The sequence below is a fragment of the Hyperolius riggenbachi genome, chromosome 5 (genome assembly GCF_040937935.1).
Source record: "Hyperolius riggenbachi isolate aHypRig1 chromosome 5, aHypRig1.pri, whole genome shotgun sequence".
NCBI classification, from domain to species: domain Eukaryota; kingdom Metazoa; phylum Chordata; class Amphibia; order Anura; family Hyperoliidae; genus Hyperolius; species Hyperolius riggenbachi.
The window spans coordinates 57724143-57750566 of NC_090650.1; the positions used below are offsets into that span (position 1 = coordinate 57724143).

A 26424-nucleotide genomic window follows, 5' to 3' on the forward strand; every position below is an offset into this window, starting at 1 on the left:
GGTTAGTGTCGGATTTTGTCTTTTTAACCCTCCTGCACAAAACCCTTTTAGGGCCCTTTTCCACTAGCAATCGCAATCACAAATCACAAACGCCAGTGATTGCGATTGCGATTTTTCATTAATTCTGTTATGCGATTTGCGATTTTCATTTGCATTGCATTATCATTGTAAAAATCGCTCCAGCAAGCGATTGCGATTTGCGATTAGCGATTTCCAAATCGAATCACTGTAGTGGAAAATACTTCTCGTGATTTCTATGATAAAGTAACAACCCTAGCAATTTAAAAATCACTAGCGATTTTGCGATTCAGCAGTCGCAATCGCTCTAGTGGAAAAGGGCCCTTAAAGTGGATCCGAGATGAACTTTTACTCATTGCATAATTGTGTTCCTTTCCTATTGTTTATACGGCATTCCTCAAACCAAATACTTTTTTGTTTTTGTTTTAATACTCTAATTCCCTATAAACTAAACAAGCCTCGCCCACAGTTTTTTAGAGAGCCTTGGTAGTAGCAAGGGCTCATGGGAGCTCAGTCTGGGCAGGAGGAGGGGGAGGTATTACTAGCCAGAGATTTCAGAGGCAGAGGGGAGGAGGAGGGGGATTAGGTTTTTTTCACAGAAGATGCAGATAAGCTTGCCTGTGTGTAATGTTTACAAACAACATGGCTGCTGTCATTGTATCACAGGAAGAAATAATCATATTCTATTAAAGCTATTTGCAGCTAGATTTGCTGTGTAAACTATCTAAACTTTAGATAAGACAAGTTTACTTGTTATAGTTAGTTTTTCATCTCGGATTCGCTTTAAGTTAGAGTACACCAGGGAGTGAACCAGAGTTAAAGTATGATCTATAAAAGTGCAAATAAATTGTATTCAAAAATAGATGACCCGACGTGCCAGTGCATAGAATTCATATAGGTGCTGATAAAACACACAAACGCTATAACTAACATAATGACACATCCATAAAAGGCATAAAAATCCGGGGAGCAGGAGGAGATGTGGGGAGGCTTCTCCACTGGTATAGCTACAGTCCCGCTGCTTTCTCAAGAGAGGGTATCCTCTCCTCCTGCTCCCCACTAGCTCTTTAGACTGTCCCAGCATTGCGGTTCATTAGCACTATTTTGCACCTTTCGCATGAATTTAAAGGTAACCTGTAACAACGGATGTAAGAGAATTGATACTTGCCTGGGGCTTCCTCCAGCCCCATAATTACCGTTTCCTTCCTTGCCATCCTCCCGGGTGGTTCCGTTCGCCCACTATCAGGCCCAGTAATGTTCTTTCATTCACGTCAGTCAGGTCAGTCACTTGCACATGTGTGGCTTGGTGCAAGCGTGCCCGACTGACGCGACTGAAAGAAAGTTTACTGGGGCCGATAACGGGAGGATGGAGAGGGAGGCAACAGTGGTCATGTGGCTGGAAGAAGCCCTAGGTAAGTATCCATTATTTTACATCCTTTGCCTCAGGTGCTTGTACACGGATATACCATTTAAGGATTTTGCACTATGTTAGTTATATATTTATAACATACAGTACATGTTTTTTTTTTTTTTTCAAAGTTTTTATTGAAGTTTTAAATTTTAACAAGGCCAAAAGTACATAAAGATATGAACAGCAAAAAGGGAACATTGGGGACAACATATGCAAATATTTTCCATTGGTGTCTAAGCTTAATCGGGAGGGGATAGGTAAGATACCCAGTAGTATGATTATAGCAAACATTAGAGCAGCTGAGAATAAGATCGCTACTGTTAGTAAAAGATTAAGTGTCTATGAGCCCACAGAGGACTAAGTCCAGCTATCTGGGGCTTGCTAATGGAGAGTTAGGGGGTAGGGCAGGGAGGGGCCCATGTAGGGCTAGAACAGTTTATGAGTACCTCCTTAGGCGCCTGCCGTCCAGCGATAGGCAGGCGGGACCAGGGGGGTTATTACCATAGTCAACATCGAGAAAAGGTCAAGAGAGGAAACCAGAAAGAGGAAGAGAGAGAAGGAGAAGAAAAAGGAAGAAGCGAAAAGGAAATTGGGATAAGAAAAAGAGAAAGAACGAGGGTGGGGGGTCCACCTTACAGTCTCAGAATGGAAGCTAACTCCAGGTTTGGATGTTCCAGACGAATCCAGGGATCCCAGATTGTTTCAAATTTCTTTTGGGTGTCCTTAAGAATACTAGTGAGTCGTTCATTTATCATTATAGAATTGATTCTTGATTTTGCTTCGCTGATATTGACGGAAGGCTTCTTCCAGTTCCGTGCTATAGTCATGGTGGCTGCCGAGAGTATTATGGAAGCTAATTTGTTTTGTGCTGAGGTCAAGGATCTTATTCTTTCATGCAGTAAAGCTTGCCAAGGGTCTTTAGTGATTGGTTGGTGGAATAGGGATGAAAGTAATTTATATATTTGACACCAGAATCGGGTAAGCCGTGGACAGGTCCACCAGATATGTAACATGTCGCCAAGCACTCTGCAGCCTCGGAAGCAATAAGGGTTGGCGGAAGGAAATATTTTAGCTTAACGGGCTGGGACCAGGTACCACCGGGTCATGACTTTAAAAGCGGCCTTAACAATATATAGATTACTTGAACAGCTGGAAGTTCTGCTCCAGATGTCTAGCCAATCTTCTCTGTCTTTGGGGCTGGCAAGATCTGCCTCCCATTTAGAAGCATAAGGGTGTATCACTGGGGAGGATGAGCGAGATAGAAAACTGTATAGTCTAGAAATCAAGCCTTTGGTATTTGGGCAATGGATACAAATGTGTTCATAGGGTGTTGCGGTGTAGGGGGGATCTTTATCGCGAGTAAGGGATCTGATCCAGTGTCTTATCTGTAGATATCGGAAATATTCTCTAGGGGGAGCCTGAAATTTTTCTTGTATGTCTGGCCAGGAAAGGAAACCTCTAGAGGTGAGAAAATGTGTCACCATGGTGAGGCCTTTCATGCTCCACCAAGAGAATGCTGTCGGATCCTCAAGGCCCGGGGGAAACAGTGGGTTATTGGTCAGCGGGAGCAAGGGTAGGAATGATGATTGGAGATTAGCGGAGTAACGTACCGAGTCCCACACTTGGAGGCAGTGAGCCAAGGGGGGGGGGGGGCTAAGTGAGGGTGGTCTCATTTTCGGGGGGAGCCATAGTAGGGTGCTGGGTAAAAAAGGGTCACATTTAGGTATTTCCAAAAAGACCCAAAGAGGGGTATCATGCGTCTGAAATAGTCAGGTAAGTTGGGCTATGGTTGCTGCCCGATAATAGGAGGTGATCTGTGGGACCCCCAATCCTCCATCCAATTTGTGAGCAAAGAGGGTCAATTTACAAACCCTAGGGCCCTTACGACCCCATATAAAAGTCAAAATTTTCTTCTGAAAAATACGTAGATAGTGGCTTGGAACTTGAACCGGGAGTGTGCGGAAATAGTAAAGGAGTTTTGGTAAGTAAGTCATTTTGATTGCATTGACCTTCCCTAACCATGATAGGGGGGAGTGGGACCACCGGTCAGTTAGTGCAGAAAGTGACTTCAGTAGTGGAGGGAAGTTTGCGGAGAAGAGAGAAGCGTAATTGGGGGTGAGGGTGATACCTAAATAAGGTAAAGATTGGACCCACTGGAAGGGAAAAGATCCCCTCAGCTGGTCCAAGTCCACCGGAGAGAGGGATATTCCCATGGCTTTAGATTTATCTACGTTTATTTGTAGGCCAGAAACTTGGGCCAAGTGGGTAAAAGCCTGGAGGGCCTCTGGGATGGATTTATGAGGTTGTGTTAATATTAACAGGGTGTCGTCTGCAAACATAAGGAGTTTGTGGGTTAAACCAGCGAGTTCAACCCCTTTAATGTCAGTGTTACTGCGTAAGTAGCAAGCGAAGGGTTCAAGGGCCAGGATAAAAAGCAGGGGGGATAGTGGGCAGCCTTGTCTGGTGCCCCGCTTGATGTCAAAAGTGTGTGAGTTGTGGCCAGAGAGTCTTACAGAGGCTGTGGGGCCTGCATACATCCCCTGTATCCAATTTAAAAAGTGTGTGTCTAAACCCCATTTGTTGAGAGCAAGTTTTAAGTAGGGCCAGGAGAGAGTGTCAAAGGCCTTATAAATGTCTAAGGACAAAGCCACTCCGGGTATTTTGTTTGTTTGAAGGTAATGGGTTAAAAGGATAGCCCGTCGGGTGCCGTCCTCAGCCTGCCTGCCAGGGACGAAACCTATCTGATCCCTGTGAATTAAGGATGGGAGAACTTTATTCAGTCGTAGTGCTAAAATTTTGCCCAGCAATTTAAAGTCTACGTTAATAAGAGAGATGGGGCGGAATTGGTGGACTGCGTGGTGTTCCTGCTCTACTTTGGGGACCATTGAGATATAGGCTGCTAGCATGGATCTCGGGGGAGATCCGCCATCGCGAAGTTCGTTATAGCATTTTGCTAATTTTGGGGCTAGAGGGTCTGACAGTTTTTTATAATAGAGGGCCGAGAACCCATCCGGGCCAGGGGTTTTGTTGGGCTTCAGTGTTTTGATAGCCGATAGAACTTCGGCTGTAGTAATAGGGGCACTAAGGCTGGCGATGGAGTCCTGGTCCAGTGTTGGGAGCGAGATCTGATCGAGGAAGTTACGGATGGATGTGTCGGAGGCGTTAGAGGTATCAGTGTATAGGTCTGATAAAAATGTTTCAAAAGAGTCGACGATTTTGCGGGGGTTAGCTGTGACCTGTCCTGAGGGATTACGAATTTTTAACATAGTTGGATAAGAGGGCTTATTTTTGAGACACTTAGCTAGCAGAGCCAGAGGTTTGTTGGCATTGTAGTAATAGAATTGTCTCCGCCATCTAAGCTGTTCCGCCTTGCCAGTTAGCAAAAGATCGAGTTCTGTACGGATACGATCTTTGATGAGCCTATTGATGCGTGTATTTTATCTCTACCTAGATGTATGCACTGGCACTTTTTCCTTTGGGTCATCTGTTTTCGAATACAATTTATTTGCACTCTTGTGGATCATTTCATTCCATGGTGTCTAACTGAACGCACCAGGTGTTTGGGATCAGGGCGTCGCCATTCCCCTGCTCCTATTTTAGGTATTTTCTTTTCATCTGATGCGCAATTTAAAGGGACCAGTGCAATAATTTATCTATATGAATTGAAGGCCGGTGAGTTAGGTGGATTTTTCTTGTCTTTTTAATATTTTATGATTTATTTTTCCCCCTTGTAACTAAAGTTCATTTTTAAAGTAAGCCTGTAACCAAAAAAAAAAAGAGAGGAGACCCTGGGGGTTACTTACCTCAGGAGGAGGAAGCCTTTGCATCCTAATGAGGCTTCCCCGTACTTTCCTGCAGCCTCTCAAAATCCACCGAGAAGCTTGGTGGTGGTGCGGGCTCCAGGACCCGTGAGACCCTTGTGAAAGTGCAATTGTGGCATTCATTCAGGCTCAGGTGGAAATAGCAGATCCCAATCTGATCCGCTCTAATGTGCAAGCACAAGGTGTCTGCGCAGTAGAGCGGATCCAATCGGGCTCAGCCTGAACGAAAGCCGCAAGTCCAAATTTGATGCAAATTTTGATGCAGTTTCTATGCAGCTAGAAATTCAACCAAATGCAGTTCCTGCCAATATGGATTGGCCCGATTCCAAGATGCATACAAATTGCAACAAAATTTGCCTGACAAGGGAAAATATGCAATTTGTTAGTTTCAATTGTAGTGCAAATAATTGTGCATTATATCATTACATTTACATAAAGTACTTTGTGGTCTTCATATTAAACTTTATGAAATTCTACTTTAAAGGAATCCTGAGACGGGGGGATATAAAAAAAAAAAATGTATACATCCCTGGGAATTCCTTCAGCCCCCTCAAGGGTGATCGCTCCCTCGCCGCCTCCTGCACCTCCTGGATCCTCTGATATTTGGTCCATGAAGTCCAGTAGTCTGGGGCGTACTGCGCATACGCGCTACCCCAATAGGTTCCTGTCAGCTGAAGTGTTCTGCACCTGCGCAGTTCTACTGTGCAATGATGGGAGGGCGGGGGTGCACGGCCAGACTGCGCATGCTCTGACTGGCCCCATAGGACTTTGCAGGCCAAATAGCGGAGGATCCAGACAGTGCAGGAGGATGGTGCCTGGAGGAATATAAGGCGTGTCTTATAATTGGGGAAACACGGTATTCTGTGGGACATTATGCTACAGTGCTTTAATTAAATTAGTTTACTGATTAGTGCTAAGGAACGTCTGTTCTTTTAATTTAAATTTTAATTGTGTGGGGTGATTCACAATTTGGCATTTTATTCTTTATTTATATTTTGATACAATAAATGATTTTTTTGAATATGTTTGAGCTCAATTGATCATACACACTTCTCCGTTCCCTTACCCTATTAGAGGCGTCGATCGGCGCTGATTGAAGCACATAGAGGCAGAGCTGCGCTGCCTCTATGTGGAAGTTGCCTCCGTGTACCTCCGTGAGTTTGGGGTGATCGAGGGGCTTTTCAGCCGCGGTTCTGCAGCACTTTAGGTCAGACTATAATGTTAATGAAGTTTTTAAACTAAAAATCTAATTATAGGGAGACTTCAGAATCTCTTTAATGAAATGCAGTCTAGTGGCAGTGTCAAGTATCAATAGTTCTATATTGAGGTATGTGAATGAGACATTTTATTATTGTGAAAAGAAAGGGTGTACGGCACTCCTGTAAATGCTTCTATTCTTCCTAAGTACACTGGTGGAAACATTCACTAATAAAGGGACTCCGAGCAGTGCAGAAACTATGGAAAGATGCATATCATTTTAAAGCTCTCTTTCTCCTATTTCCAATGATATCTAAACCGCCGCCCTACGCCTTTTAGTTTTCGATATTTTCGCAATTGAAATTGCCGTGGCCGCAATTTTAATCACGAAAATAGGGAAAACTAAAAGGCGTAGGGTGACGATTTAGGTGTCACCTGAAAGAGGAGAAAGAGAGCTTTAGAATGATATCCATCTTTCCATAGTTACATTGTATTACACAGGGCGACTTCTTCCTTTCTGCTGAATGGAGCTGCTGACACTGGGGAAAGTGTCGTCCTGTGTAATACAAGTAACTATGGAAAGATGGATATCATTTTAAAGCTCTCTTTCTCCTCTTTCTGGCGACACCTAAATAGTCGCCATACGCCTTTTAGTTTTCTCTATTTTCGCGATTGAAAATTTTAATCGCGAAAACTAAAAGGCGTAGGGCGGCGGTTTATATATCATTGGAAAGAGGAGAAAGAGAGCTTTAAAATGATATGCATCTTTCCATAGTTTCTGCACTGCTCGGAGTCCCTTTAAACAAGCAGGACGTGCGGGCGGTGGGTGCATGGCCCTGACACTGCCTGAAGGATGTTTCACCCAAACAAGCTTCTTCCGAGGTGCAACCTTTGCCTTGGAAGAAGCTCGTCTGAGTGAAACGGTCGTCATGGCTGCTAATCTCACAGTACTGAGTAGTGAGCACGCTGAACACTCCACGCTGGATGTAGGCTATTTGCATGAAACATGTCAGTTTCAGGTAGTGCCGGTTTTCTACGTTTCTTTATTCCATTCTATTTTTGGTATTTGTGTTCACAACTTATTTTCGTGTTTACAGTTTTATCAAGAAATTTTTGAGTGGCCTTTTCTGGCTGAAACGGGGGAGTATTACAAGCAAGAGGCTTCAAATTTATTACAAGAATCAAATTGTTCACAATATATGGAAAAGGTGAGCTTTGCTGCTTATTATTCAATTCTGTCAGTGTTACATTTTGTTATATTCAGAACAGGTTTTATTATATTAAAGTGAACCTGACGTGAAAATAAACTGATGATATAAATAATTACTGTATATTTATCCTCCGACTCCTAAAAAATGACTTTTTAAGTATCTCAGGGTTTTATTTTATATTTAAACATTTATAGTAGGTTGAATGTTTTACAGTCTCTAATCAGTGGCAGCCGCTTAAAGGGGCACTACAGCGAAAAACTGTAAAATTTAAAATATGTGTAAACATATACAAATAAGAAGTACGTTTCTTCCAGAGTAAAATGAGCCATAAGTTACTTTTCGGAGCTAGTCTACTTTAGGGGACCCACCGCAAATCCCCATAGACAATTTCAGATGGGCTGCAGAAACGGAACAAATGTCTTCCGTTTGCTTGTTTAAACCTCCACAAGCCTTATATCCTCTGGTAGCTAAGCATGCCCTCTAATGAATTTTGCGGGTTTCGGACAAAAAAAAGTTGTAACTGACTGTACAGGAGCCGCCGAACGGCCACAATTTCCGGTCCGTCAGCCATCTTGGTTCTGCTCTGCAGGTCGTTTCTTCCTCCTCATTGGAGGGATTGTTCGGTGGGGGCGTGCCAGCTTCTGTTAGCAGCTAACAAACCCTCCAATGAGGAGGAAGAAAGGACCTGCACAGCAGAACGAAGATAGCCGACGGAACCGAGATTAAGGCCGTTCGGCGGCTCCCACACAGCCAATTTCAACTCTTTTTTTGGACCGAAAACCTCACAATTCCTTAGAGGATATGCTTACCTATCCATGGGTATAAGGCTTGTAGGGGTTTAACCACTTCAGGATTCTGCGTACGCTTAACTACGCCCCTGAATCCTGAAGTGGTTTCCATGGAAACGGCCGCTCGTATGAGCGGCCGTTCCATGTCAGTTCACGGAGGGTGTCTCCGTGAACACCCTGCGAGCCGCCGATCGCAGCTCGCAGGGTAAATGTAAACACGCGGGGAAGATCTTCCCCGGTGTTTACATATATACGGCGCTGCGCAGCAGCAGCGCCGTAGAGGAGATCGGCGATCCCCGGCCTCTGATTGGCCGGGGATCGCCGGCATCTGATAGGCTAAAGCCTATCCTATCCGGCGCAGGACGGCTTTCCGTCCTGCGCCGCACACAGGGGACGGGAGAGGGAGGGAAGGAGGCAGAGGGAGGACTAGTGCTGCGGAGGGGGGCTTTGAGGAGCCCCCCCCCCGCTAGGCACAGCAGCGCAGCGGCGATCAGACCCCCCCAGCAGGACATCCCCTAGTGGGGAAAAAAGGGGGGAGGTCTGATCGCCCTGCCTGATTTCTGATCTGTGCTGCGGGCTGAAGAGCCCCCGCAGCACAGATCAGCCAAACCACCCGGTATCCGGAAGTGGTTAACCTTCCTGGCGGTAAGCCCGAGCTGAGCTCGGGCTATGCCGCGCAGGAAGATATCTCAGCCCCTGGTGGAGCGATTTGCTCCATTTAAAATGCTGTACGCGCAGCTAGCACTTTGCTAGCCGCGCGTACAGCTTGATCGCCGCCGCTCTGCGGCGATCGCCCGTACGCAGCGGCGCAAGAGGGCCCCCCCCCGCCAGAGCCTTGCGCTGCCCGGACCAATGAGTTCCGGGCAGCGCTATGGGCTGGATCGGAGGTGTCTGACGTCAGGACGTCGGCTGACGTCCATGACGTCATTCCGATCGTCGCCATGGCGACAGGAGAAGCCAAACAGGGGAGCGCGTTATATACGCGTTCCCCTGTTTGCTATTGATGCCGGCGACGATCGCACTAGAGGGACACATGCGCCCTCTAGTGGTGTTTCATGTAGCTACCACTCTGGTAGCTTTACATGAAACAAAAAAAAAAATTAAAAAAAAAAGGATTTTTGCCATTTTGGCAAAAAAAATTAACCGCCAGGAGGGTTGAAAGCGGACATTTGTTCCGTTTCTGCAGCCCAGCTGAAAGTGTCTATGGGGATTTGCGGTGGGTCCCCTAAAGTAGACTAGCTCCTACTTTTCTCCTATAATGCTTTCACTTACAGTAGGCAATAGAAATCTGACAGAAGTGACAGGTTTTGGACTAGTCCATCTCTTCATAGGGGATTCTCAGCAAGGCTTTTATTCTTTATAAAGATATTCCCTAAAAAGGATTTAAACAATGATGCTGGCCAGCTTCCCTGCTCGCTACACAGTTTTTTTGGCAGTTGGACGGAGCAACTGCCATTCACTAAGTGCTGTGACTAGTCCAAAACCTGTCACTTCTGGAAAAAATTTACTTCTTGTTTGTATATGTTTGCACATATTTTAAATTTTACAGTTTTTCGCTGAAGTGCCCCTTTAAGGCAGGGAACACACTTGACTGTTTTCGTGCGCGTTTTCTGCACAGAAAAACTTATGTTAATCAATGTGCTAGTGCACACTTACTGTGTTGTTCGCACGCAGAAAATAAAACTGACATTCTGCATGATGACTGCTTTTACAGTAATTCGATAAAAATGATTGTATCTCTCGAAAAAATCGAAAGCTTTTTTTTTTTTTTTTTTTCATTCGACTGAAAAATCCGATCGGATTTCCCGGTTTTTCCAATTTAAATCGATCCGGAATGCCAGATATTTCTCTTCAATTTCTACTAAAGATTGTATGGTGTGTGTTGAATTGTTAATTTATTAATATACTTACCCTAGCATTTTTCTCTGAGTTTCCAATAATTTTTATCATAATTGAGGAAAAAATTGAACATACGTGTGTGGTACATTGGTCATATTTTTGAAATGTTACAATCAGTCAGAAAAATTGATTGCAATTCTTAAATTAAACAGATATTTAAAAAAATGTATGGTGTGTGGCCACCTTTAGTGTTCCAGATTTAGAAAAAGGTCAATAGTCCATGTATTTTATCTCTCCCTGCCCTCAGAAGTTGTATTCGGCTGGAAAAATGTTATGGCTGTAATGAGCTTATCATTGATGTTTACTATATTCCTGACAAGCTAAAGTGCGTTATGCTGGGAATACAAGGTTCGTTTTTGAGGTGATTAGATGGTTCGATAGATAATTTCAGACACGTCCGATCTCCCTTTCGATTCTTTCGCCGCTCAATTTCTGATAGAAATGAATGGAAAAAGATAAGAAAAACCAGCGGAAGATAAGAGAATCGACTGCAGAATCCTGCGGCAAAACACGATCAAGAGGGGAATCGAGAGCCAGAAATGAACCGTGTATTCCCTGCATAACTGTGGTTACCGGGGATGCTCAAAAAAAAGTATTCGGAATAAATATCCGAATAGGTTTGTTTGGATTTCATCCTGCTAATTAAATCACTGGGGGGGGGGTTAATCTTACCCATCAGACGTTTTCTTTGATCCGTCCCTCGGCGCCTCCCACGATGCGTTCCTTCCGGGTTGAAGAAGGAAGTTTTCGTAGTCCTGTGACCCGCTTGGAGGGTAAGACTTTAATTACCTGGATGAAATCCGAATAAAACCTATTTGGATTTCATCCGGTGAACATCACTGGTGGTTACCCACTTTATTCTGAATTATCACAAATACCTTCTGTTTTAAGAAGGCGAACCACACTAAGTGTTGCTTTTTTAGTAGGTGGGCTTTTCGGTCTCTTTTGGCCCTCTATACTTTCCTTGTGGTTTTGGGTCATCCTGAGCTGCTTATCAACAAGACAAAAGCTGTCACTTCCATGCCTAGAAATTAACGCTTTTAGGCAGCAAAATATAACAAGTAAAACAGCCTAGTTATTATGTTTTGTACTGTACATACACAGTTTATCTCATCTTGTCACTTATTGTCTCGGGTACACTCTACGTATTGCGTATATTTCAGAGCGGTTTCTGGTACCCCAAAGAAAAATCTACTTTAGTTCTAGTGCTCCATTCGCACCCAATTTGTTTTTAATGCATGTTTTGTGGAATATATCATAATTTGCAATGAACCAAGTTTTGTGCGTTGCATATAAATCTATTTTGCATTATTATTATTATTATTATAATTTATTTATTTTTTTCATTACCTGGTCTTGCAGGGAAATAATCAAGTGCTAATGTCAGATGTTGCTTTGTTAGACTGAATAGTAGTGTGTGTTCTATCCAAACTCTTCCCCCTATTCATCATCATCCACAGAAGTGAACAGGGAGGAGCCTAGAGTGATACACCAGCCAGTCTTTTCCTCTGAACAAAGAGCTGACCCTGCATGACTCTGTCCATTGTTTTGAAATGGTACATTATGTTTGTTCCATTCAACAGTGGAAATTCAAAAGTGGAAGAAAATCCTATTCAGTTTGGTTCTGTTTTAGACAATACCATAGTGGTTTTTTTAGAGAGCTGTTAAAGGAAACCAGAGATCAAGTTTTAGTCGGAATTGATACTTACCAGGAGCTGCCTCCTGCCCCATAAATGTGAGTCCCACGCCATCCTTCCGCGGTCTGCAGTTCAGTCAAGATCAGCCCCAGTAACTTGCACAGTCATGGCCAGTCTGGGTCTTCTGCGCATGCATGGACCTACTGTGCATGCGCAGTAGACCAGGACTGATGTCACTGAGCAAGTTAACAGGGCTGAACGGCAGACCGCGGGAGGATGGCATGGGACTCGCATGTGTTTATGGGGCAGGCGGGAGGAAGCCCCGGGCAGACCGCGGGAGGATGGCATGCGACTCGCACGTTTTTATGGGGCAGGCGGGAGTAAGCCCCGGGTTAAGTATCGATTCTGACTAAACCTTGATTTCTGGACAAAGATGTCGTCTGTGGCACAGGACTCTTTACCTCACCCAGCATCAGGCGCAGTAGAGTGGACCTGATGGTGCTCTATTTCCGCATGAGCCCGATATGAAAGCTGCTACTGCGCCTTCGCTGGATTGTGGCAGGTAATTATTTACCTCTGGTGGTCGGAACAGGGGAGGGCAAGGGAAGCCTCATTAGGATCCAGAGGCTTCCTCCTCCCGAGGTAAGTACTCCCCAGGAGATGCTTTTCTTTTTACAGATCCTCTTTAGGTCAAAATTCTTAATAAGAGGTGATTGGGTTTGTATTTGTATATAACATCGTTCCAAATTCTCCCGAACAGCACACTTCAGCACTTACATGCAATACTTCCTCCTTTCAGTTTTGGAAGAAGGAAGTCACGTGAAATTTGACGTAAAGTACAAGTAGGTGAACTTCCCCTGACCCTGTCTGACCGCAGGCTCAGTGTTGAATAGTGCCGAAATGGCGTGTTGGGTGAATTTGAGACAATTTGTTTCAGATTCAAACACCAACACTACTTGCATGTATTTGGTATCTAAATTCCAACTTGTACATTAGCATTTTACGTTAGTATACACCTGCCAAAAAAACATTCTCTAGCTCCAACTTTCTATCTGGTCCACTTCTCCTCCTACTCCTAACAAAAATCAATATTTGCTAAATGAACAAGAAAATTAGTCATATTTTATATCTACCTAATTAAGTCCTACACATTCCTTTAACCATATTATTGTGTAATGCAACTGTGTCCCACGTTATGTAATATTTTCTTCCCTGTTTCTTTTGCAGATTTTAGGTAGATTAAAAGATGAAGAGATTCGATGTAGGAAGTATTTAAATCCCAGTTCTTATACTAAAGTGATTCATGAATGCCAACAGAGAATGGTCGCCGACCACTTGCAGTTTCTACACGCAGAATGTCACACTATCATTAGGCAAGAAAGGAGAAGTGGTGAGTAACAGTGTTGATGGAAAAAAGGCAGAACTCCACACTGGGGTTGTTGGACATAACAGCGGTAATACTGCCGTGTGCGCACAGCAATACAGTAGAGTCTCAGTTATTTGGCATAGGCGAGGATCGGCGAATACCGGATAAGGTGTGCTTTCTGGGTACTTGAGGCTCAATGTTCAAAAATAGACCTAGTTAACACAGTACTATACCCCACTCTGTATACCTACCATGCACTCTGTATTGGATGTTAAAACGCAGTAATCGAAAGTATATTAACTAAAGGGAGTCTGAAGCTTTTTTAAAAATAAAAAATAATATTCGCCTAAGGAAAGGGAAGGCCCTGGATCCTAATGAGCCTTTCTGTGGCGTTCCCCTGCAGGCCCGACTGCTCTCTGCCGGGTTGGGAGGACTTCGGCAGTCTTCGAAAGCACACAGGCTTTCCGAAGACGGGCCTCTCTGTACTTTGAACAGGCGAGGGCACTCGGGTGTGCGCAATACAGAGATCGGGGAACCCGAGCACTTCCAAAGATTGCTGAAGTCTCCCATGGCAAGAGATTTAAACGGAGCCGCCTGCAGGAGAACGGGGAGACTGGCAGGGGAACGGGAAGGCTCTGTAGGACCCAGAGCCTTCCCTCTCCTTAGGTGAGTATCTGTTTTTCATTTTTAATAACACTACAGATTCACTTTAAAGGGAACCTAAACTGAGAAGGATATGGATTTTTCTGGAAAATAATACCAGTTGCCTGACTCTCCGGCTGATCCGGTGTTTCTAATACTTTTAGCCACAGCCCCTGAACAAGCATGTGGATCAGATGCTCTGACTGAAGTCAGACTGGATTAGCTGCATGCTTGTTTCAGGTGTGTGATTCTGCCACTACTGCAGTCAAAGAGATCAGCAGGACTGCCAGGCAACTGGTATTGTTTAAAAGGAAACATCTATATCCCTTTCAGTTAAGGTTCCCTTTAAGCACAGCAGAGCCCACAAACAGCCCAAAAAGGTTTGCCTTCCCTATTGTGAGTACTGCCGGTGATTTGTGCTGGTTGGTTGAGACTGCTGGTTAGTTGAGTTCGGTTTCTGAGAATTGACTCACACTCACAAGAGGATTGAACCTTATAGGGTCTCCAGTGTTCTCCCCAGACATTTTTTCCAGCCGGGTGGCATGAAAATGTAGCCGGGTGGCGTGCGAGGGGGGGGGGGGGAGAGCAGGGCCAGTGCAACTCTGCTTACAGAATAAAAGGAGGATGAGGAGGCAAGCCGATGTAGCCAAGTACACACAATGCAATTTTCTGACAGATTTACTGTCAGATTGACAATTTCCAACATGTCCAATCTGATTTCCGATTTTCTGTTCACTTCTATAGGAAATCGTGTGGAATTCAGATCGGACATGTTGGGAATAATCGATTTGACAGTAAATATCAGAAAATTGCATTGTGTGTACCTAGCATTAGCATTGATTCAGATTAAAGTGCCCAGGTCCCTTTTTAAGCGGACTGGAACTCAGAACTTCCTCTCTGCTCTAAAAGATACACGACAGCATAGAGCAACCTTGAAGTAAAAGCATTTCTTTGTCACAGCTGATACAAATCCTAAAATAAATCTGCAGTTTCTACTTCCTGCTTTCTTGGAAACAGACATAGGGTTAACATCCAGTGATTTGAAATGAGTATATCTGCCCTATCTGAAATGCCAGTCATGTGACACAGGAAAAGATCAAATTACACAGGCTCTTCTCTCTAAACACAGGGTGCATTTATCTGCTTTCCTTCTGTCATGTGCAAGAGTTCAGCTCCACTAAGTTCCCGCAGCGTGTTTGTGAAGGGGGAGCACTACAGACAGATACAAGCTGGGGGGGGGGGGGGCAGACATAGCAGGAGACGAGTGCACAGGAGGCAGACAGCCTGTCACTAAACATGCTGTGCATGGCTGTGTCTCCTCTGCCCCCAAAATGAAAGTAAAAAAAAAATAAACATGCAAAGCTCTGAAGTGGCATCACTTCTCCTGCTCTCCGTGCCTCCCCCCAGCTCATACCTCCCAACTTTTTGAGATGACAGCAGGACACTTAAGCCCCTGACACACACCCCAACCACACCCCCTGACACACCCCTAGTCAATCATATTATATATATATATATATATATATATATATATATATATATATATATCCTTTAGTAAAAAAAATATTTGTGGGTAGGGAGAGGGCGCCCATGGGTGAGGAGGTAAAAGAAATGATCGAGGCCCCAGCCGGCGGATGCGGTGTGTGGGATGCGGGTCTGGGATAGTATTGTCCCCCCCTCCCTCCGAATGTGCCCCCCAGTGTCCCCCTGTATGCAGAGATAAGAGCGCAGCGGAGCGGGCAGTCTTACCATTCCTTCTCGCGTACGGGCATCTGGTCTTCTCCGCTTCCTGTGACGTCACAGGAAGTAGATGGAAGCAAGAGATGCCCGTACGCGAGAAAGAATGGTAAGACTGCCCGCTCCGCTGCGGCACATTCGGAGGGAGGGAGGGGGGGGGACAATACTATCCCAGACCCGCATCCCACACACCTCATCCGCCGGCTGGGGCCTCGATCATTTCTTTTGCACATCTGACCCCCCCAGCCGCCCTGGACACTGGGGGTCATAACGGGATAGCGGGACAGCCCCCCCAAATCGGGACTGTCCCGCCGAAAACGGGACGGTTGGGGGCTATGCCCCAGTTGGATTAGACCAGCAGCTGCCGTTTTCACATACTATGGCATGGTGGTTACCTGCAGTCTGGGGGAGGAAGGAGAGAATAAATTAGCAGCTCTGCAGCTGTCCCTGACTGCTGGACCCACGTGGCTCTCATCTCTGTTACTCCTGGAAGCTGCTGCTATTGTCCAGGGATGTTTGTCCGTGGGTTCTTGGCTGCCTCTATTTTCATTGACAAGAGAGAGGCCCCTCATACCATAGTTCCTACTTCTCGTCGGAGGGCGGGAGGGAGAATCGGAGCAGGAGTCCCGCCCCTTACAACCCGCCCAGCCAATCTCTGCCTCACCAGAAAGCTCGAGGTGACAGGCAGAGAAGCGCTGCTGCAGTGTACAGCCTCAGCTTTTGCTATTGTGCATGCGAGAGCTGGCGCTGATTTAAAGGGAAGGTTCACGGTCCCTGAAAAAAAAATGCTTATCCACTTACCTGGGGCTTCCTCCAGCCAGTGGCAGGCAGGACGTGCCCTCGGCACCGCTCCGCAGGCTCCCGGTCTCCGGTGGCGCACCCGACCTGGCCAGGCCGGCTGCCAGGTCAGGCTCTTCTGCACTCCAAAATGCGCCTCACGGCGGCGCACTGACGTCATCGGACGTCTTCCGGGCTGTATAGCGCGAAGGACGTCCGATATACAGCCCGGAGGACGTCCTATGACATCAGCGCGCCGCCGTGAGGCGCATTTTGGAGCGCAGAAGAGCCCGACCTGGCAGCCGGCCTGGCCAGGTTGGGTGCGCCACCGGAGGAGACCGGGAGCCTGCGGAGCGGCACCGAGGGCACGTCCTGCCTGCCATGGGCTGGAGGAAGCCCCAGGTAAGTGGATAAGCATTTTTATTTTTTTTTTTAGGGACCGTGAACCTTCCCTTTAAAGCAGGCATTGGAGCGCTCCTATGTGCAGTTTAAATAGGATTACAGCACTGGATTCTAGAAGCTAGGCAAGCACATGACAACAGGCAGGCAGGGTTTCAAATCAGCCGGGCGGCCCGCTCACCTAATTAGCCCTGGGGAGAACACTGGGTCTCTGGAGTGCTAGAGCGAATAACGGGGATGACACCCCTGTAGAATTTATGTAAGCATAGGCTGGCACATCCCATATGGCTCTTTTTTTGATAGAAAATTTAAAAACCCAACATTTCAGAACCACACAGGGCCCCTTCATCAAGGAAAAACTTGCTCAAGGCAACCATCTGTCTGCCCGTTGCACAAATGACTAAACACATTTGCAGCTGATGGGGGTTAAACCACCTCTCTGCACTCGGAGAGTTTTGAGCCCTGCATGGAAGATGCCGCAAAGCTGCTGGGAGCTACAGTAGAGAAGACCGGCATACTGATGATCCATAAGTGACTTGCGCTGTGCACTCACTCTGCCTGTCATCAGGATGGGGGGGGGGGGGGGGGGGCGGGGTGAAGAGGTTAGTGTTCTACACCTGTTGTTTGACTTCTCAAGCAACCAGCAAGAACACACATCAGGCAATCCCCGATAAAACTAGACCTGCGCTGCCTTAATACTCAGGTGGATTTAGGAAAGGAATGCAGGTGCTTCTCCAAGTGCTGGGTGGTGCCAGTGATCCTAAACAGAGAATGAAAAAACAAGAGCGCTCTTTGGTGCATTAACCTTTTACTTGAAATAGACACGCTGAATAGATACACTTACAGTGTGTAGAGAAACAATGCGCTTGTCAGGCGTGCCGGCAGAACTCTCCACACTCCTGTGCCTGGCCAGGGCAGCAGGAGCAATGTTGTGAGCGAGAGCAGGATGCAGTGGGCGGGGCCACGACGTGCTTCGGCGTGACCACGCCTTCGTCAGACAATCCCCGCATGTGCCGGATAAATGAGACTCCACTGTAAATTCTTGGAAATTGTGTAGAACCAATTTCCATGTACAGTGATGTAATAGTTCTTTGTCATGGGGTACTAGAGATAATCTTCACTATATTGCGGGGTACTTGATGAGCAAATACTTTCAAAAAGTGGTCCGGTGAAATTCAACTTCCTGGCTTTCAAGTGATGCAAAAGTAGTTTATCTGAACAGGAAAGCATAGAACTGGCACACTCAAATGCAGGACCTACACTCTGGTTTATTCATCTTCAGGGACCAATTATATATTCACAAAAATGTGCTGAAGTGTTACCCCCTCGGCTTGGAGCAGAATGGATAGTGGAGCATGTTTTGTTACTGGCAGAGGAATGTAAGGATCGTGCACTAGTGATCCTGCTCTTGCCAGGTGGCTCTCTGCCATGTCCATGCTCCGCATCCCTTGCAACATGGTGTGCAGAGTGTGTTGCTCAAGACTGCCTGTGTCCCCTGGCTTGTGGAGCGGAGCGTGCAAGCAACGTGTCAGCGGTGCAATGATTGGGTGTTGTTCTTGTGCGGAAATCGCTGTCTCATATCTATGACATCATCTAGTGACGGGGCTATACAGGGGAGGGGGCTTATACATGAGTCAATAACTTTTTCCTGCTTTCTGGGAGAAACATGTGTACCTCGGCCCTTGGCTTATATGCGGGTCGGCTTATATGCGAGTATATACGCTACTTATATCTATGTCTAATATATATATATATATATATATATATATATATATATATATATATATATACATACATACATACATACATACATACATACATACATACATACATACATACATACATACATACATACATACATACATACATACATACATACATACATACATATATATATATATATATATATATATATATATATATATATATATATATATATATATATATATATATATATATATATATACATATATATATATATATATATATATATATATATATATACATATATATATATGTCTCTCCCCCCCCAAAGCTCCCGCGGCCGCCGCTTCCATTACCTTAGCCGGCGCCGCTTCCTCTATCTCCATCCTGCTCGTACGGTAACTAATTCACAGCAGCGCGCCCCACGGCGGCTGCTGTGATGAGGGAGGAAACCAAAGAGAGCGGTTCCCATAGTAACGGGATCGCCGTTCATATCGCCGCTACAGGAAGCCGCCCTCTCTAGGCTTCCTCCCTCATCACAGCGGCCGCCGTGGGGCGCGCTGCTGTGAATTAGTTACCGTACGAGCAGGACGGGGATAGAGGAAGCGGCACCGGCTAAGGTAATAGCAGCGGCGGCCGCGGGGGGAGCGGGGAGGGGCACTACCTACCTACCCACCCATTTACCCATACTGGGACTTTACTAGCCATACTGGGCACTGTTAGCTATACTGGGGCACTATACTAGCTATACTGGGCGCTATACTGGGGCGCTACCTACCCATACTGGGCACTATACTAGTCATACTGGGCACTATACTAGCCATACTGGGGCGCTACCTACCCATACTGGGCAGTATACTGGGACACTATACTAGCTATACTGGGCACTTTACTAGCTATACTGGGGGACTATCTACCCATACTGGGCACTTTAATAGCTTTACTGGGCACTTGACTAGCTATACTGGGTCGCTACCTACCCATACTGCGCAGTATACTGGGACACTATACTAGCAATACTGGGGGACTACCTACCCATACTGGGCACTTTACTAGCTATACTGGGCACTATACTAGCTATACTGGGACACACTGGGGGGATCACACGGCTAGCATTTCCTACCCCCGGCTTATATGGGGGTCAATCATTTTTTCCTGGTTTTTCAGGTAAAAGTTGGGGGGTCGGCTTACTTGCGAGTATATACGGTATATTATTATTTTTTCAGACAAGCATATGCAAATACAGGTACTGTTTCAGTTTACAATTGTCCCACGGGACAGAGGTAATTCAGGAAATAGTCAGTCAATAGAATGCATGATTGATAGGGTGTAATTTCCTTCAGTCCTTGTAAGTTGCAGTGGACATCTGCTGTACAGTTCTGAGGTGATAAATGAATAAAAAGGCAGTGGAAGTTGAATATCAGACAGTCAGGTGGTCTTTTGAAGTGAAACATCTGTTCCTTAATTGTAGTTGAAGGGGACATTGCTCTAGTCCCTTATTCATATTGAATTGATATACAATAAGAAAAATATAATCAAAATAATAAATAACTTCACATACATACCATTAAAATGGTAAGAAACACTGCTCTAAAACATCCCACCAGTTGTGCCATGCGTAGTTTTATTCTATCTATTTTATTTAGTATGTTTATCTTTAACCATTTCTGTACCAGCAGTCTCTGCCCCCTTAAAGGAATCATCAGGCATTTAAAAAAGAAAAAAAGCTTTACTCACCTGTGGCTTTCTCCAGCCCCTTACAGCCGACAGTCCCACGCTGACCGCTCCGCTCTCCGCCGCCGTCCCGGTCTCCGCGCACGGTGCAGAGACCGACCCCAAGGTCGTCCTTACTGGGATTGGCTTACAGTGATGACAGGGCCAGGAGCCAATGAAACTGCTCCTGAAAGGCGGACAGAGCTCTGCTATCATAGAGACGGCATGGCGAGTGTATTGCAGTGGGGCAATAATGGCATGATTGGCGGGGCATTACTATGGAGTACTGCGACCCCCCCCATTGCTGACACAAACTTGTTACAAAACAGCTGGGATGCAAGTGGCATTTCTTTCACACAGGCTATGCTGAGAGACGTCTGAAAAGCATTTTATTGTTGCTGACTCAAAGCTATGTAGATATGCTCCACGCCGATTGGTGTGAACGCGACGGCAGCCCCAGGATTGCTCCACGCCGATTGACAGCTGTCAATGGGGCTAGCAGGTGATTGCGCGCGCCAATGCGTGCGCATCTCCGCTTGGACTCCCAGCTGCGATTGCCACTCAGAGACTGTTAGACGATGAAACCGCCGTCTAATATACCTTTACAGCGCTGCGATCTAAGGCAGCGCTGTACTCTGTGGCAAGAGAGCAATCAGCTCTCATTGGCTGAAGCCTATGACAGCCGATCGCTGTCATAGGCTGGCTAGGGGAGGAAGGGATTTGTAAATTAAAAAAAAAAGAATATTAGAAAAAATAAACAGAAAAATATAAAAAAAATTAACATTGGGGGAGCGATCAGACCCCACTAACAGAGAGCTCAGTTTTTGGGGAGAAAAGGGGGGGAATCACTTGTGTGTTGAGTTGTGCGGCCCTGCAGCGAGACCTTAAAGCTGCAGTGGCCTTTTTACAGAAAATGCGTTGAGGGACAAAGACACTTCTAGGGGCTGGAAGAAGCCCCAGGTAAGAAAAGATGCATTAATTTTTTTGGCCCTCATGTAATTTTTTGGGCCTCAATTAAAAAAAAAAAGTTTTATTGGTGTCGTTATTGTTACTACTTTACGTATACCTGAATAGGTGATTAAATTGGTTGTTAGCAGTAAATATAATTGGCTTCTGTTTCTTTGCAGATATGGCCAACATGTATACCCTTCTTCGTGCCGTATCCAATGGTTTACCTCATATGATTCAGGAATTACAGAACCATATCCATGATGAGGGCCTTAGAGCTGTTAGTAATCTTTCTCAGGAAAATGTGAGTGTTCCCTTGTTTTCTGCAGGACATGTCTACTCTGGGTTACATACTTGTACCGTACTTGGAGGAAGCAGGACACCAGTTAAAGATTTTCCTGCCCTGTCCTTTTAGGAATTGATTACTGTTGTTGGGATAGAGACATAAGTGGACCTATTGCAATGTAACTCTTCTGTAGATAAAAAATAATAAGCTAGATTGTTTAAAGCAGTAGGATTAGCCATACTATACCAGGGAATAAAACACACATATAAGTAGATAAATACTTGATCTACTTACATAACACATGTGTTGTACTAACTTATATGCAATACACAGCGCTGATATGCAATCTGCGATATACTCAATGTGCAAAATACACAATAAAAGGTGGTGCGTGTTCAATAAAACAATGGATGCACACAATATTGGCTAGAACTGCGCTACACTTGTGGTTACAGTCCTACAGCAATGAACAACCAATAGAGTCCATACAGTGCTGCCAGCACAATGACAGTCCTTGTGTGTTCACAAGCTTCACAGTTACAAGGTGCTTCAGTGTTCCTACACCTCCACCACACCCAACAGAGTGGGCACTCACCCTTATTCAATGACCTTCAACCAAGTGGGTCATAGAACGCCTGCGGGATACTCCAAGGTAATCCCCAGTCTTTAACGATCCTCTGCTTGCTGCCACTGTATACTCTTCACAAGAATTGCACCTCAAAGTAAAAGCACAAGGCTCCCATAGCGTAAAACCATCCAGAAATTTATTAAAAAAATTAAAAATGCACACTCGCATGTTCCACAGCATATATAGGGCATAGAGTTTTACTGGGCTCTCCCCCATACGGTGACCATCCGGCTGGGCTTTTACATCTACGGACGCTTGGTATACAAGTTCCTACACGCCGCGGCCTCCACGTTGTGCGCTCCACTAGTTCCTCATTGGTGTCCCCGCCCGACTAGTTTTGTCATATCAACTGCTACTAAAGGGCCAGTGCTCCTTTAAGCGAACCTAAACTGAGAGGGATATGGATGTTTCTTTTTAAACAATACCAGTTGCCTGGCAGTCCAACTGGTCTCTTTTTCTGCAGTAGAGGCTGAATCACAGACCTGAAACAAGCATGTAGCTAATCCAGTCTGACTTCAGTCAGAGCACCTGGTCTGCATGCTTGTTCAGGGGCTGTGGCTGAAAGTATTAGACACAGAATCGGCAGGAGAGTCAGGCACCTGGTATTATTTTAAAAGGAAAAATCCACATCCTTCTCAGTTTAGGTTCCCTTTCAGTATGTGTTTACGCCAAATCTTAACAGCAGAAAACGTTTTTAAAGCAGGATTAGCATCTTTATCACTTAATACACTCTCAGACCAGTTGCTGTTGAAATGTGATTTTTATGGTGACAATCCCACTTTAAGAGGTTTGGGGAGGTGCCCTGGTTCTCTACTAATGTGTCTAATGCTGGGGATACACGGTACGTTTCTGTACCGTGTATCGAGCAGCTGATCCGGCCAGCTGATAATATTCAGCAGGTCCGATGACCCCGCTCGGTCCCCGCCCACTCGATCCCCGCCGGCGAACAATGGCAGGGAATCGAGCGGCTAATAAGGAGCGCCGGCGGGGATGAGCGGTAATCGATCCGCGCGCACGCTGGGACTCGGCTGGGGTCGATCCGGCGGCTAATCGGCCGCCGGTTCGACCCGTGTATTCCCAGCAGAAGTAAAATTACTGTACAGTAATATAGTAAGAGGTATTTTACCTCCAAAGAAGATTCACTCGGATAGGATTTAGGCCTCTTGCACACTGCAAGTGATTCCGATTCAGATTCCGCTTTTTAATCAGTTTTTACATCCGATTCAGATTCAGATTCCGATTTGCAGTGTGCAAGGAGCAAACTGCAAATCGGAATCGGATGTAAAAACTGATTAAAAAGCGGAATCTGAATCGGAATCACTTGCAGTGTGCAAGAGGCCATAAGGAGTCTTTATTATAAAGTAGTTAATTGTAGACAATGCGTTTCACAGGTCTGTCCGCTTCCTCGGGACAATACAAACAAATAACCTAAAATGAATACAAATATGTCTAATTTTACATCACCATAATTTACATACATGTTCCACATGATCCTATTGTAAAATAACAAATACTCCAAATTGCTTAATTTTACACACACACACCCACACCTGCAACATAAGGGTCACCATTGTGAGAGGAGAATGGAAACCACCACAGAAAGGGAGAAGGAAGCAGCTTGGAGTGGCCCCCCTTTCTACAGGCCGGAGGATCTCCACTCCCATTATGAAGGGATCTCCTTTATTAAACATGGCATTAAACCTTTATCAGTATGATTAGGAAAGCATAACCTGTCAATCGGTCATTAACCCAATCCTATCCATCCTATACTTATTCCTAAAGCTGACCTGACTCTGTCTGGTACACACCATGCAACTTTTCCATCGTTCTCAAATTTCTGATTGAGAAAGGGATTGATTTTGGACAGCACTGAGCACTGATCTCAAAATCGGTCCCTTTCTATATCGGACGTGCTGAAAGTGATCCTACAACGGAAAATTCCCCAACGATCCCACAGGAAAATTGCATGATGTATACCAGCCATTACACTTCTACAGACCCTGATGGTAAGTTCTGCGTTAAAGATCTGCCCATTTTCAAACATCTTTATAATTCATTCAACTTCTTTTTTTTTTTTCTATGCTGCTTTCAGATGCCAACCCAATTTGTGGAGTCCGTCTTAGAAGTCCACAGTAAATTTGTTCAGCTTGTCAACACTGTTTTAAATGGTGATCAACATTTTATGAGTGCACTAGACAAGGTAAGGAAACCTGCCAAATGCAAAAACACTTAATGGGGCAAATGTATCAAGATGAGAAAACTGGAAGGAGGAGCATTTACCACAAACCACTAACTGGGTTCCATCTGTGAAGAAGGAATCTAACTGGTTGATTTGAGGGAACTGCTCTACAAGGGCTTTATTCTCTGAAATAACCAAAGAAAATGATAAATATATATTTGTTAGAAAACACATGGTTGTTTAAAGCCACCCTGTAACTTATATGGTACTTTAAAGCAACCCTGTGAAAAAAAAAAACCACACACACATAGCCCAGAGGCTTCCGATGTCCTCTTTGACCTCACTGTTGTTGGCCAGGGCTCTTTTTCTTTGCCATCATGCTCCCCTCCATGTAGTAGTTTGCCTGTACTGCGCATTGGGTGCAAACAGACGCATCTGTGCAGTAGCCCAAAGCCGCTTGTGAATGAGTGGCATCAGCTTACTATGCAGGCACAGCTATAATCGACATTGTCAGATATGTTCTGATCAGATGGGCTCCAAGATGCATTGGGAAGCCTCTGGACCATCCACAGGCTTTCCTCTGCTAGTAAGGATGTATGGTGCTTTTGTGCTTTTTTTTTTTTGTAAGTTACAGGTTTCCTTTAAATATTTCCTATTACTAAAGTGACCCTTTAATAATAAAGATGTGAAGGCTGCATTATTTGTATTATTTTAACGGGACTTTTTAGTAAGCAGAAGAGTGGTAATCTACAGATGATGTCAGGGAGAGGGGTGGGGGTTAATTAGTTAATGATTACAAGAGACACAGACACAGAACATTTATATAGCGCTTTTCTCCTGGCGGACTCCAAGCGCCAGAGCTGCAGCCACTAGGATGTACTCTATAGGCAGTAGCAGCGTTAGGGAGTCTTGCCTAAGGTCTCCTACTGAATAGGTGCAGGCTTACTGAACAGGCAGAGCCAAGATTTGAACGCAGGTCGCCTGTGTTAGAAGCAGAGCCCTTAACCATTACACTATCCTCTCCCTCCCAATACTTGTCAACAGTGCTGTCCTCTCTGGTATCATAGACCCCCACCAGAGCTGATACAGACGCAGTATCCTTTCATCTGCTTTAACCTGGTGATAAGAAACCTATCACTCAGCTCAGAAAGGAAGGGAATTTATGTGCAAAAATAAATTCTTTTAAATTTCCTGAAAGAAAAAATCATTACTATCCGGCTGTGTAATTTTCAGGGTAATTACATACCATAATAGTTTTAACTAGGGATGGTCAGTGAAATGCAAATAATATCTAATTGATGCAGGATTATGCAAATTATGCAGGCAAATGTATGCAGCTTCAAAATGAACCAATCAAATCTCGCCAAGGTAGAATTTGTTCTGTTTTCAAGCTTCATACATTTGTATGCAAAATTTGCATAATCCTGCATAAACCTGGAATTGTTTGACTATCCCTAGTTTTAACCCTGAATCCCCAGGTGTCTTCTTAAAATTTAGTTTGAGGAGCCCCTTGACAACTGCTGGGACTCGCCATTGGTCTATTGATGTAGACCTTTCCCACAAGGGGTACTATTGGGCCAGTGATCTGAGCTCTCTTTCAACAACATTACGTAGTTGGGTGGATAATGTCAGACATCTTGTTATACCTGTGAATGATGAGAATGTTTTGCTTGGTCCTTGCAGGCTCTTACGTGTGTTGTCAACTACAGAGAACCTAAATCCGTCTGCAAAGCACCTGAGCTGGTAAGCTGTCTGTAGTCATTGCATTTTATTTCATCTGTTATGCCTAATATACTCGTATGCTCAGTCAAGTTTTCCCAACAAGTTCGCTGTGTACATTTTAATGTCGTCCTAACTTGAATGTCTTACTTTTTTACATAAAATTTGTTGACCTGCATACACCTGGCAATGTTCACTTAGTTTTCCTTATTTATTTTATAAATGCAAAATATCTGTATAGTGATCAATTTTTTTTTCTATTTAGTTTAAATTACTATGGGGAATTACCATTTATTCAGACCAACCTGACTGAAATTTCCCCATGTGCATATATAAACACTTAA

General features: G+C 44.9%; 1 protein-coding gene across 2 annotated transcripts in view; it reads left to right on the plus strand.

Annotated features, from left to right (window-relative positions):
• Positions 1-26424, plus strand: part of CUL2 (cullin 2) — a 123045-nt gene that overhangs the window by 69046 nt on the left and 27575 nt on the right. For both annotated transcript variants that reach the window (XM_068238600.1, XM_068238599.1), the window contains exons 9-13: positions 7545-7655; positions 13210-13372; positions 21448-21572; positions 24275-24382; positions 26045-26104. In XM_068238600.1, coding sequence (XP_068094701.1) covers positions 7545-7655; positions 13210-13372; positions 21448-21572; positions 24275-24382; positions 26045-26104 — 567 coding nt within the window. The remainder of the gene's footprint in view (positions 1-7544; positions 7656-13209; positions 13373-21447; positions 21573-24274; positions 24383-26044; positions 26105-26424) is intronic.